General features: G+C 38.1%; 1 protein-coding gene across 1 annotated transcript; it reads left to right on the top strand.

Moving 5' to 3' along the window:
* The first annotated feature begins 1,337 nt into the window (after nucleotides 1-1,337).
* Nucleotides 1,338-11,739, top strand: LOC144637394 (sterol carrier protein 2-like). The gene is made up of 16 exons (XM_078496459.1): nucleotides 1,338-1,406; nucleotides 2,035-2,099; nucleotides 3,204-3,267; nucleotides 3,646-3,710; nucleotides 4,304-4,430; nucleotides 4,761-4,824; nucleotides 5,110-5,196; nucleotides 5,837-5,987; nucleotides 6,559-6,610; nucleotides 7,251-7,346; nucleotides 7,868-7,975; nucleotides 8,477-8,630; nucleotides 9,669-9,762; nucleotides 9,965-10,094; nucleotides 10,188-10,264; nucleotides 10,820-11,739. The coding sequence occupies exons 3-16, from the start codon at nucleotides 3,255-3,257 to the stop codon at nucleotides 10,913-10,915; spliced, it is 1,314 nt and encodes a 437-aa protein (XP_078352585.1). The 5' UTR covers nucleotides 1,338-1,406; nucleotides 2,035-2,099; nucleotides 3,204-3,254; the 3' UTR covers nucleotides 10,916-11,739.
* Nucleotides 11,740-14,567: the final 2,828 nt, after the last annotated feature.

The following is a 14,567-nucleotide window of genomic DNA, read 5'->3' as shown; positions in this document are numbered from 1 at the left end:
CGCTCGATTGAGTTCGATTGTTGGTTGTTTGGTAATCAAACGCTCAATTAAGTTCGATTGTTGGTTGTTCGGTAATCAAACGTTCGATTGAGTTCGGCTGACCAAATTTTATTGTGAGTTCAATTATGTTCGATTACCGAACCCAATCGAACGATTGGTGTTCGATTGAGTTCGATTACCGAACGTTCGATTGGATACCTCGGGTTTGTTCCATAAGTCAAGCAGCCCTTTAATTTGTTTTTCCATATAAAAAATTTTAAGCTTATATGCATATTAAAATTTAAACAATTTTTGGGGTAAGTTTGCTACATTTGCTAATGCTCGGTCCTATACCCTTGGGCACCATTATCTTGAAACAATAATATTATAAATGACTGTAAAAAGCAAGGCACAATAAATATTGCTGAAAAAATGTATAACTCTACCCACTGAATAAATCTCTATATTGTTGATAACTGTTTACAAAGCAAACTAGGCTATCCACTGGATAGTGATTTATCTGGTGGATTGCATAATTTATCCATTCTTTGAGCAACCAGACTGACACAAATGTTGCTTGGAGGGGAATGAATTCAAAACCCAGTGGGTACAAACAAATGTGTTACGTCATATGCTGTTGATTTTTTTGGGCGTGGGGGGGGGGGGTTAATATTTGATCTGGGATTTTTTGGGTCTTGATTTTTGCCCCTATTCGATCATCCCTGTCACTTAAAATCCCAAGTCCCCCCCCCCCCAACCACTATGTACAAGGTTAAAATAAATTATCAAGCAGGATTCAATGTTACTGTAATTGAAAACTATAAATTACCAGTAACGTCTTATGTCTTATTTTCAGTTTGAAAAGCCTGGTCGACGTGAAGATTTTGATTATCCTGATATGGCAAAAGAAGCCGGTTCGTTTATTGTTAAATAGTTTTACTTTCATGTACAAATCATGTGCATATATAGTAAATGTAATGGTTTTTTTAGAGACTAAATACTGTCTGTGACAGATACAGACAACTTGTCACTATAACCGATTAATACTATTCTTCCTATGAAAAAATATGGAGCCCAACATACTATAAACCATTAGCCAAGGTCCCCATGTCTTCTGCACTTTTAAGTGTATAATACAGGGATGTAAATAATAGGTGGAAGGCGGAAAAAAATAAAAACCTGAGGACTTGATTTTTCCAGCTTAAAGACTTTGTCTGGTTTGATCTTTCTTTTAATGTGAACCAATTTTCTGCCTGACATGCATGTGGTCCAAAAAATTTCACCTGAAAAAAATTCCTGATAATACCATTTAGCATATTTGAGATGATTAACGTTTTAGTATGTTTTCTTTTTAGGTACAAAAGCCCTCCAAGATGCTGGCTTGGATTATAGCAGCATAGACCAAGCTGTAGTAGGTTATTGTTATGGTAAGTTTAACGTACTACGTGAATGTTGTACTTGGCTGCTTCATACAAAGCCAAGCCTGTGTTTTAAGTCTGGTTTTCATGACAGAGAAGATCAGGGTTTTATTGTTTTTATGGTTTGAGCTGTTCTGTTTTTTTTATTATGTGGCTGAATGAAAACTCAAACTCAAACTCAAACTCAAGAAAATGTTGGCCAGCAGTTTTTTAGTCTAAGTATTTGGGGTGGTTGTCTAACCTCGCAGGGACTGCTTGGGATTTTACAGCTCTCCTGTTGTTCAAAGCCAGGTCATTTTGTTTATGTTGCCTCGCGTTGCACAAGTTAGCAAGTTCTCGCTCCCCTGCCCAGCCCTCCCTTTGGTAAATATATGGTAAGTATGATTAGTTTTCCACTGAATATCAGTGTGACAATGCTTGGGTGGATGTCACTCACAGGGTTGTCATTCATCGTTACCAACTGTGCTCGTCTTCAGTTCTTGGCTCCACCAACCTCTCATTTACCTCCCGCACATTTATCTATTGTTGATGAATTTATATGTGAGGTACCTAATTATCGAAGGGTGGTGAAACAGTCAACAGCAACAGTCAGACAAGTTGTAAACTTTATTTAATATTAATTTTTTTATTTTCATAGGTGATTCAACATGTGGACAAAGAGCTCTCTAACAACTTGGTCTTACTGGAATTCCAATTTACAACGTAAGCCAATTATTCTTCAATGGTTTGACCAATAGTTAGCATGCTGGATTGCAGGTCAAGTAGTTTGAATTATTGAGCACTAGTCGGGGTCATCTTTGTCTTGTAGGACAAGGCACTTTACTCTCACAGTGCCTCTCTCTACCCAGAAGTGAGTATGAACAATTTGTCTGGAGATGCTGACAAAAATGCTGGGTGTTAGAAAGTAGCAAATTAAGGCTAAATTCAAATTACGCTCCACTGATCACAAACTAAGGAATTAAGTTGAGGTTCAGGGGAATAATTTGATCTTTGATCTTGATAATTTAATCTTTTGTTTTATCACTTCAACCTCGACTTCGGTCCTTTTTTAGGATCAGTAGAGTGTAATTTGAAACCAGCCTATTCATGTAGTGACTCTATACCCCGGGGGGGTACTCCCATAAATTTCAGATAGGGGTGTGCTGCCAAGGTTCTAAAACCCTGACCCTTTTTAAGGATAAAGAAAGCGAAAATTGATACCCTTTTTAAGGCCCAAAACCGAAAAATGACACCCTATTTAAGGGGAGGAGAAGCGTTCCGTGACGACCCAAATAACGGCTAACCGCGCACAGCAAGACACAAATCTTTATAAAATCGCTTTTAATTACTAATACCTGAACAGAAAATTCAGTTTTAAGAAACCTTTTTTTTTCGTTTAGCTGGGCGTTTATTTTAGCTAATAGAATTTAGGTACCCTACATGTATCTAAGGATCACACCGGGAACACATTGCCAAAAGGAGCAAAAATGATACCCTATTTAAGGACCGAGAACTCGAAAACATACCCTATCGGCGGCACATACCTATATAGGCCACATATGGGAGTACCCCCCCCCCCCCCGGGCTCTATACTATGGAAACCAGGGGTCTTCATGTGTACAATCGCAACTGAAAACAAACTTAATGACACCTTATGTTGAGACATGATTTTTAAGAATTGACTTATTTTCCTGTTAAAATGTCATCTTAAAACATGGACCTTACTTTGGGCTGGTTGCACGCTCCATAAAGTAGGGCAACTGCCCATTTTCATGGTACATATATCTGTAGCTTTATACTGATGCAGTATTTGGAAATTTCCCACAGGTCAATAATGCATGTGCTACAGGATCCAGTGCATTATATTTGGGAAAGCAGATGATTGAAGGAGGTAAGTATATAGATTAAAGTACAATATTTTAATAATGGTGGTTATTTTTGTTAGCCAGATGTAAAGCAGCTGGGAGCAGCACTCATGCTGAAGCCTGGGCTCTAGCTTGATCTGTGAGGGGTTCAACCTCTGACCATGTTTACCATGAGGTAAAATTGCTCTTTACTTTTGGACAGTGAGCTAATACAACAGTGGCAGTTAAAATGTACCGTAAAGGATTTAAGTATAACCCCCCCCTCCCGCACAGTGTAACATGTGTGTGCACCACACTTTAAATTTGATCTCCATGTGCATCGTATGAATCAGAGCTCACTTAATGTAGAACTGAATATTTGATTTATAATTTTAGATTTACATGAAAAACATTTAAACCTACAGGTGTATCAGATTGCGTTCTAGCTTTGGGTTTTGAGAAAATGCAACGAGGATCTTTGGGATCTAAGGTACAGAATGTACACTGTTCTCACTCGTCGGATGATAATTAACATGATACTCAATCAGTGAGTGATCTTAATTTAACCCTGCTAGAACTTTTTATTGTCTACATATTCAATGTATTTAGTACATCCAGTGTTATAAACATGTACCAGAATATTTCAATGCGTTTCTGTTGTTATTTATTAAATGTTGAGTTGTCACTCACTCAGCAAGGCTCAGAAAAAAGAAATTGAATTCCTGCTCCCCTTTCAGACAAGCACCTTTCAAATTAATATTTTTATCTGCCCAGGACAGTTGCATGCTTGACCTAAGTTTATTTTTCAAATGGGTTAGTCAGCAGACAACTTGCTTGGGCGCTTGCCCATCAGAAAAGTATGCATAAAAAGTTACTTGCCGGTCAGGAAAAGGCAAGGCAGTGAAGCATGCGAGGCAGAAATCCCTACTCCAAATAAAAAGGCTAACCGTAGCTACTCCACTCGTACCCTTAGCTAACCTAAGTGCTATGTAGGCTAACCGGAATGGATTGAATGCGTTTCTGCCTCACACTTTGTGATGACCCTTTGGAATGGCTTTAATCATGTTTGTGACTATTTTCTAGTGGGGGGATCGCACTCCACCAATGGATAAACATATGGAAGTTCTGATCAACAAACATGGTCTGGTAGCAGCACCAGTCACTCCTCAGATGTTTGGAAATGCTGGGAAAGAGCACATGGAAAAATATGGTGAGACTAAACATCATGAATTGTATACATGTCACATTGCGAATTCTAAATTATGCTCTGGTAATTACGGTACAATGTATCATGAAATAATTTCTGAAAGTAATTACCATGCAGGAAAGCATAGTGACCCTCCAGAAGTGGCAATAAAAAAAATAAATAAATAAAAAGTATATAATTTCTGACAATAGAGTATGGTTATTTGTCTTTATGTAACATTTGAGTATGCTATTTTTTCAAGTCCTATTGGCAAAGATTTAACTTAGTACCGTCATGTAATTTTGTATTTAGTAATGCCTAATATTTTTTTTTCTGAATCTTGACTGCAAACAGGAACCAAAGCAGAGCATTTTGCCAAAATTGCATACAAAAACCATCTTCACTCTGTAGAAAACCCGTAAGTAGTGCCTGGCAATGCCAAAAATTTATTCTTCTTACAAACAATTTATTCTTCTTACAAATGTTTTGTTAAAAATGATTATTACCCAGTACTTTCATTTTATCCTGAGCAATTACAACTTATGTCCAAGTGTATACCCAACATCAGTGTCGATCAAATTTAAAGTAGGATGTACAAAATGATAATTTTACGTTGAATAAGCTAGTGACATCGTCTTTAGCTTGCATGCCTTTAAGTGAAAGGATTATCTGTTGATTATTTTATGCTCTTTTCACTTTAAAGGTTATCTCAGTTCAGGACAAAGTACTCTTTACAAGAAATAAAAAACTCTCCCATGATATTTGACCCTCTGACCAAGCTTCAGTGCTGGTAGGTAGAACATAATCAGCTCAAAATAAAGGAGAATATTTTTCCCTAGAGATTATCAATTACAATTATGTAGTCCCAGTAGCCTTATGGTAGGAACAGTCAGTTTACATATACTCTAGATTAAGCAGTCCACATTTCAGTCCTGAATGGGGTCACTCATGTGTCAAATTGTTCTAAATGGCCAGCAAAATATTTTAATCTAACCTTCCCTCTCTCCACCCAGAAGTTGAAATAGGTACTAGAAAATTATCAGAGCAATGGGACAAAATGCTTGGTGGGAAGAGAGGGATTACAATTACCGGTGTAATTCAAATGTGCAATGCTCCGCATCACTTCATGCTACACTTCAGGAGCCTGGCTTCTCAAATTCAAAAGATTGAAACAGGCTTTACCTTTTACCTCACCTTTCATTACCTCAATGTTCAGTCACTGCACTTCACCTCTCCTCACCTCACCTCACCTCACCTCACCTTCCGGGCCCCTGCCCCTGCCCCGGCCTTCCCCCTCCCCTCTACTGTCCTCTTTTGTCCTCTCCTCCCCTCTCCCCACCTCATCCCCCTCAGATCACCTCACTCCAACACACTCTTCACCACACTTTACAGTATTAACTGTTTGTAATAATTCTATAAATGTTACCTAGTCCAACTTCAGATGGCAGTGCAGCAGCTGTCTTAGCCAGTGAGGAGTTTGTTAAGAAGCATGGCCTGGAGAGTAAAGCAGTTGAGATTGTTGGAATGGAAATGGCGACAGACTTAAAAAGCACTTTTCATGAGGACAGTGCAATAAAAGTGGTAAGTGATATTTAAATCCTTAATCTTCAAATTAGCATAAATTTCTTTTCTTGCTGCTATTTTTTGTTTGATATTGCAGGGATAGAAAAAGAAAATCTGCCTACTGTAATTTTCAATGGGGCAACTGTAACTTACAGTTGCTTTAGTTGGTTATTGTAACTCAACATCTGAACTCCCAAAATCAACATCAAATTTCTCCCTACAATAACAACTTTTTTGGTAACGAGAATACCTTAGGGTTACCTCTTTTAATCATTTGATCCAATAATGTCTCCAAATTCTCAGAACTGCAGATTCTGTAGACTGTCCACAGCCCTCTGCTTTCTCGTATTTGACAGTGAGGCGCATTTTCTTTTGCTCTCTCTGCTTGCCCAATTGGCCCCACCGCCTTTTGTTTTGTATCTGTGCTTACTTCCCTTGCTGTTTCTTTCAGGTTCTTTTGCATTAAAAAATAGGGCCTGTAGACAGTCTAACCTTACAGGAAATGAAATGACGATGTTTTGGAGTAATTACAAATTAAATAATTATTATTTTGATGCTTGGACTGAGATTGGTGCCATTTTATTTGTAGGTTGGTTATGACATGACTAAAACAGCTGCACAAAAACTGTTTCAGAAGGCTGGTATGTAAAGCACCTCCATGTTTAAAATACATGTACATGTACACACCTTATTTAAGGAACAAATCTGAAAGCTAAATTTTCATGATTTAAGTAGTTTACTTGACATGGTAGCATAAAGTACTACGACTATGTGCAGTTCAAAACAATATCCATAACTCTTCCCATGGAAGGTCATTGAAAATTCCAAGAGTGTGGAAGGGTCTCAGAGGCCAGAATTTAAAAAAAGTATGGGGCTTAACTGAAATTTCCAAAGGGGTGGGGGATTCAAACCAAAAATCCTTCTGTGGGAGGGGTATGGATAAAATTATTATTATTTTCTAGAACAACACAATATATGCAGACTACCCAAAATAGTTAGCATCAAGAAACACCTAACTTATGTTAATTTTTACCAGAGACCTGGAATAGGGTTAGGGGGCTTTCATTAACCTGGCTCTAAGTTAGCAAGAGAGATGCACTGTGAGGTCAAGTGTCAGCTTGCTCAAGAACACTCGAACCTCACACTTTTTGTTTCTTATCTCCAAAGCACTCTTTTCTAGTCATGGCAAATGTTGGATTAAGTAATAACATTACACTGTGTAACAAAATGTGTTAAGATTATAAGAAGTAATTCATACTCTTTGTTTTTTTTTTTTTTCAGGCATGTCACCTAATGATGTTCAAGTTGTTGAACTTCATGACTGTTTCTCCACCAATGAGCTTCTCACCTATGAAGGACTTGGTCTATGTGCTGAAGGCAAGTTTTACAATTTATTCTTTAAACCCAAGTTTTTGTTGTAGGCAGTTGTGTTTGTTCTTGCTAAAACAAAATACGGTACTGGTTACAAGTCTACACCAGGACAAAGACTTAGTGTCCCATTTTGCCAGAGCTTATCAAATCCCGGTTTACTTGATGTGACTAGGAGTATTTTTCTAGTCCCTTTGGATTAGATTCCAGTCCATTATATTGCAGGAATATGGCCCAGCATTAAAATTTGCTGGTACCCATTTATACACCTGGGCGAGGATACTAAGGCACTGTGAGAGCGAAGTGTCTTGGTCAAGAAATATGCAACATAATGATCCCAGCCAGGATTCGAACCTTCATTGCTCGATCCTTGAGTCCAGTGTGCTAACCATTTGGGCACCAAGCCTCCTGTTGTTATTGCTGTAGGCTTCAGTTTATTTTGGCCAATTTGACCAAAATTCTTTTTTCTAACATCTACAAGTTGAATGCTGGCAACAAATTGATTCAAACTCTGGTGATGTTCATTTTAGGAAAAGGCGGGGAATTAGTAGACAGAGGAGACAACACGTATGGAGGCAAGTGGGTTGTAAATCCCAGTGGAGGACTCATTTCCAAGGGACACCCTCTAGGGGCAACAGGTAACCTTTGACCCCCTGTATTCATTAGTTTACTGTCACATACTAGATAAATAAATCATTTGTAACAAATTGCTTAGTGTTGAGTTTCTATTAATAATAATGCATTTACGGGAAAATTTCGGGTCAAGTAATAGTCTCCCTCGCAGCCAGGTAGGAGCTCTCACTAGGTCTCACATGGATGGCTTGCTACCCTTAGCTTTAGAGAGAACAATAGAACAAACAACAGAAACAGTTGGGTCCCCCATAGCTTTCGTTTGAGAGCTGCTACTTAAGCTTGTGAGAGCTGATCAGGAATATTCAAGCTCATATTGTCCATGTGTAATCCAGACTTGCTTTAGTTTTTGCTTTTTATACTACATTCAATGTAAACTTGCCTTTGTCTATTCTGGCATGCGAGCAGGCTAGACTGGTCTACACCACTGCTTGCGACATTTCATTTTGATATAGTTAGAGCACTCATTCCATATGCGATTCACTGGGTTTCTTGTGTTTTCATTGCAGGTTTAGCACAGTGTGCTGAGCTTTGTCGTCAGCTGCGGGGTGAATGTGGAAAAAGACAGGTCCCAGGCGCCAAGGTGGCACTCCAACATAACCTGGGACTGGGTGGTGCTGTAGTAGTCGCCTTGTATCGATTAGGATTTCCCAATCAGAGAAGGTAAAATTATCAGTAATCAGGCGAGCAGGAATTAAGTTCAGTGCCATAGAGAGCGATTTTCACTTGAGCGTAGGAAGTAATTCGCGTTTGGTTTCATTTTGCACCACTACGTGTAGCGATTGTCTTAAAAAACTCGCGCCACTATCTCAACCAATCAGAAGTAAAAACAATACCCATCGTTACTCGCTCACACACGTTTTTCCGCGCATCACGCTGGTTACATGCATTTGCTTTGAGCTGTGATTGGTTCACTGGATTGTCTTTGTGATTGCTCTGAGTCATTACTTTGATTTTGGTTTCACGAGACTCAATCGAAAATCACTCGTACTATTTAATACTAAAAAGACAAAAAAAGAAAATGTGGTAATTGGTTTAATGATTATGCATAGTCTGCCCTTAGAGCGGTTTTCACTTGAGTGTAGAAAGTTTGCTTTGGTTTTGCATTGCTACGCTTAGTGATTCAAGGAACTCAACAACCAAAACCAATCATGACTCGCTCGCGCACGTTAGTTTTCCGCGCTTAAACGTGCCGGCTACATGTATTTGCTTCGAGTTTTGATTGGTTAACTGGGGATTGTCTGTGTCCTTTGTGAGATTGAGCCAGAGTAATTATTTTGGTTTTGGTTTTACGACACTCGATTGAAAACTGCTCTAGTCTGCCCTTATTGTTGCTGCTGCAATATATTGCTCAAATCTACGTAATACTGCAATGAAAACGTGTTGATTTGTAAGTAGCTTATTTGTGATGTTGTTCTATTTTACTTTGTAGGTTTCTAAAAATGTTGACTAAAAAGTGTTGTATTTAAAGTAGTATATATGTACTAAGTAGCATCAGGATTTGAAAATGCCTTTACTATTCTATTTCTTTTCTTCACTTCTTACATTTGTATGTAATAGCGTCATTTTCGTAAATATATAAATTAAAAAGACCTGTCAGGGAGTTTTTTCTCTCTTGATAAGCAAAGAAATACTGTGCTATGTAGGAGAATTGCATGGCAGTACATTTATTCAGTGTTTTGTTCATGTATTTGACATCAGGTATCGCCCAGTGCCTTCCTATACCTCAGCCACGAGACAAGAAGACTTCAAGGCAGCAGCAATATTTAATGAGATGGAGAAGACGATGAAAGGGGTAGGCGACAGTTGCTTTCAGCAGTATTCTAACGTTTAGCATGTCACTCAATCTTTATTCAAATGATTGCGTGACAAGCCAATAACAAGAGGTCTAAGAGTTTTGAAACTTTCGAATCAGATGCAACTTATTTTAACTAAGTGTTGAGTAACTCAAGTATGATTACGTCAAATAATTCTTTTTTCGTTTTTGATTCACTCAGGATGGCCCTGCACTTGTAAAGAAGATCAAAGGAATTTATAGATTTAACGTCAAGAATGCTGCTGGAAAGGAAGCGTGGTGGATTGTGGACGCTAAGAATGGAAATGGTGCTTTAAAGTTCAAAGGAACAGGTAAAATCTTCTAATCTTCTATTGTCTTACTTACTGTAATCACCTATTTTAGTGTTATTTCATGTTGACAACCTTGCTTGAATTCTCTTGCAGACAAAGCTGACTGTACAATAACAATGAAAGATGAAGATTTTGTAAAAATCATGAGTGGAAAGATGAACCCACAAACGGTAAGTTGGTTCTGTCTGATGCGTGTACCTTGCCTACTCTCTTTCCAACAGTGATCTACATCCAATTTCTCCTTACAACATCAATTTATTGTCAAGCAGACAGGTAATGAGAATAAAGGAAATCATCAGAAATGAAATTTTTCAAAACTAGCATAGTCAAAACAAATCTATCACTATCAAAAAGGAGAAATAATATTTGAGCTTGGGAATTAAAAAGGTTGAAAAAGATTGGTCTATTGCAGTCAGGGAAACAAGTAATAGTTTCAGCAAGTCTTCGTAAAGTTCGCATACCCGAAGAAGTTTCCGAAGGTTTATTAACATTCCGAAAAGCTGTCGCGTCAGCTTATCGCCAGGAGCCTTCGTCATGTTGCTTAGCAATTACTCTGGTGATAAAAATCGCAGGCTCAATTAACTCTTGGAGACTGGACTCCGACCATTACTTGTCTCCTGGCTGTGTCACGTGGATAAGCATTCAAGAATCGAATGTGTTGAAATGGTTTTTAAATATAGGATAACGGATCGACCCTGACAAAAAGCTTCCTTTTTTTCCATCAGGCTTTTTTCAAAGGCAAGATCAAGATCAAAGGAAACATGGGCTTGGCCATGAAATTGAAAGAAATTCAACCTAAGCCTGGGAAATCCAAGTTGTAGATTCACTGAAGAGGAATGGTCCATACTATACAATGACTTCGAGTGTGAGATTGTTCGAGTTTGGGTTGAAGTGTTGAGTTACTATTTTAAATTTGTACAGCATTCCAGTTAACCTAAATAGCACTCCCGTTAGTTTGAAAATGGCTAGCTGTCATTGTTATGTATGTTAACTGGCGCTATATTTTTATGTTTACACTACATATAATTTAAACATTTTACTGTATGTTCTAGTTTGTAATGTTGTAAGTGCGGCTTCTTCACTTCAGAGGTAATAATAATCGTAATAGTCTCTGGGAAATTTCCCCAAAATGTCAAACTCAACATGCTAACTCAAACTCGAACTCGAATCTCTAATTGGAGCTCATGAAAATAATATTCTTACTCAAGAACTTGATTTTGTAACGGTTGAACTCTACAGTGTAAAGTACGAGATTTTCCTCTGATATAGCCGGAGGAAAAATTCGCGAGATTTTGTTTTATTTGATCATACTCTAAAAGCCAGGAAACGATTCTACACATTGAAGAGCAAAACAATTAATCAAGTACTAGAAAACAAACACAATCGCATAAAAGTACTGCTCAATTGCTTTCCCTTGAATGGTTACACTAGGTTAGAAAGTTAGAAAACACGTTTATCGCCTCAAGAAATAATTCGAGTTAAACAATAATCTCAAGTCATTTAAAGAGCTTAGCAAACTCAATAAAAGGCCAGCACACGTATCTTTAACGAATGGGATTAATTCCAAAGAACAATATCTTCACGAAAAAATTGTTCATGATCTAGAACATAGTGCCAAATAAAACGTTCCGAATTTGTTTGTCTGGCTGCACATTAGTCGTTATTTGCCTATGCGGACAGACAGACAGACAGACAGACAGACAGACAGACAGACAGACAGACGGACTGTCAGACAGACAGACAGACAGACAGACAGACGGACTGTCAGACAGACAGACAGACAGACAGACTTCGTTACTCCCATTAAAGGGTGCCCTCACAGTCGTAAGAAGATAAGATTGGGATTACGGCTTACATCTTTTATTTTTATTACTTTTTGTTCACACTCTTATCTCTGTATATGCGGCTTATATATTAATATACAAACGTTTTCGCTCTGTTCATAATAAATAGTGTCTTTTTTAACTTTGGCAAACGCAAAATTGTTACAAACATAAATATTATAACTATCATCTTTATATGTACTAAATGCTAATCTTGACCTACGTAAAGGAAACTTAATAAATTAATTTAACAAGTTCTCACAATGGGTCACTCGACTAACTAACGTTTCACCTTGCCTTAATTCCATAAATACATGCACTCTTTCTTGGGCGCCATCTTGGTTTAAGCGTCGAGTGAAACCTCGGGGCCTAGTTCGTAAAGCGAATCTTTATAAACTGTTATAAATTAATTTAACAAGAGCTCACAATAACTTTGCAATATATTTTTACGAACTCTTCTTTCAGTGAACGGCTATGTGAAAGATGACAGTGAATTCACACTTTCAACGCTGCTGCTTAAGCTACGGAGCTTTGAGTAGCTGTCTTGACTCTGAAAACAGTCGTCCTTGCTAAATGACAACACAAGCAATAAACACGACATAATGCTTATCGCGAACAGAAGGCCCGCTAACAAAACCAGATAATGACGTGGTATAATTATCTGGCAATCGTCACAGGCCATGTTGTGACAGTGTCCTCCACTGCATTCCTGCTCACAGTGTCTGGCGTTACACTTGAGCGAGCATGCTCCGGACAGACACCGCTGTCTACAAAAGCCGACGTCGCTTGTGCACTCCATGTGACAGTTGTGACATTCCTGATCGCATGTCCCGGATGAGCACGTGATTGTCATGCACTTGGCATCTGTACAAACTTGGCGACATTTACTGTAGGCATGGTTACTGTCTGTGGTCACGCCACAATCACATGATCTGTTGTTACAGTGTTGTAGACAGGTGTTTGAAACCACCACGTGACATTCTTCTGTCAAAGACGCTGTCGCTTTTGCCAGCCAAAAATGCAGCGAGGATGAAAATCTGACGAAGCATGTTCAAGTCTGAAAGAAAAATATCACTAATTAGATATAAGGGAGCACTTAATGGATTTTAACCACGATTCGAGAATTTCACGTAACAAGACCCATAAAAAGTTCTCGAAATTTCCAAAAAGAAACAGTGATCGACAGGTTCGGTCTTCGGACAAAGAAGAAAAACTATTCAATCTATTTACGTGTTTGTGATAGGCAATTTTTATTCAACTCTGTACATGTATTAGGTAGATATTTCTGGCACCATTTTTGGTGGGGTAAATAGCATTGAAATTGTACGCTTAAATTTAGTATAAAAATCGTGATGAATGAAACAAATCTTATTGACCCTTAGTCCAGACTATTTCCTGTCAAAGAGACGTGCTACACACGTTGAGACATGCTATTTCGAATATAGCTGAGTGGCCTGTTAGGTTATCAGTATTTTACGATGAATCAGCCTTCGTGGAATACAAATTGCATACCACAAAAAAAAACACCAAAAAAACCCCACCTCAAAAAAGTGTTCTTATATGCGTGTTCTGAAGAGCTTCTGAAATGCCCCTCGGTTCATTTAAATTGAATCAGTTTGGTTCCTTTACGTTTGGCATTGAATTGATTTTGTTTCGCTATATAATCGCTAAAAGGCGTTTTAGGCACAGAGTAATATGTATAAAGTTGCTGATGTATGCTAGTCTTTTCTTTATGTTTAAGTTGGCTGTCTTAGTCCAATATACGGTCAATAGTCTTTCAATGTTATCCTAAATTGAAAGAACTGCCGAGCTGAAACAGACGTCCTTTTCATGTACCCAGCATGACCAAGATATACTTATCTAATGTTTAAAGCTGTACATACAACTATGACAGTTATTATAATGACAGTTGAAGTAATAAAACAAGCCTATCAACGAGAAAGTTATGCATACCAACCTCCAAAAGCACTTAATTAAACGATTCCTTCAGAACGATTCCTGTTAAATCGCCAAACAGCAGAGCTTTAACTGGTTCTTTGAGGTTACTCGTCTCAAGTCTGCATGTGACTAGGAAAAGTGCTTTTTAAACGCTTTCGTCAGACAATGAACTGAAAGTGATGTGTAAGCGCTATTTATGAGGGAAAACCCCCTGTGACGTCAACATCCCATTGTCTGATAAGAGCATGACGGAAAAGAAAAAATTTAACATTTTCTACGAAAACGAGGAACTTAAAAAATAGACGAGTATTGAACGTAATGTCTTTTACTTTACATCACGTATTCTGGATGAGTTTAAGATAAGCGTTCTTTGTGGCACGCCACTTTCAAGTTTGTTTTTATCAATTACTAATAATACTCCTCGTGATATCACAAGACTGGACGAGACAGTTGATAGGTCAAAAGGATCAAATACGCATGGATAAATTCCTTTTCAGTTTTTGTTTTGTTTTGTTTTTCTGTCATTAAAACACCAAAACAATAAATTGATACTTAAGATTTTACTCTTACTCCTGCACTAAGATAAACAGCAGCTTGAATTTGCTCAACTAAATGTTTCAAATCAGTCGTAAAAGTGATAAAGACCTGGAGCGGGAGACGTGCTTACGTTACTTCCCCACGTTTGACTCGACCCAGTTTCTCTCTGTCTGGA

The sequence above is a fragment of the Oculina patagonica genome, chromosome 14, assembly GCF_052425735.1.
Source record: "Oculina patagonica isolate OP01 chromosome 14, crgOcupat, whole genome shotgun sequence".
NCBI classification, from domain to species: domain Eukaryota; kingdom Metazoa; phylum Cnidaria; class Anthozoa; order Scleractinia; family Oculinidae; genus Oculina; species Oculina patagonica.
This window is presented reverse-complemented; position numbering and strand designations above follow the sequence as displayed.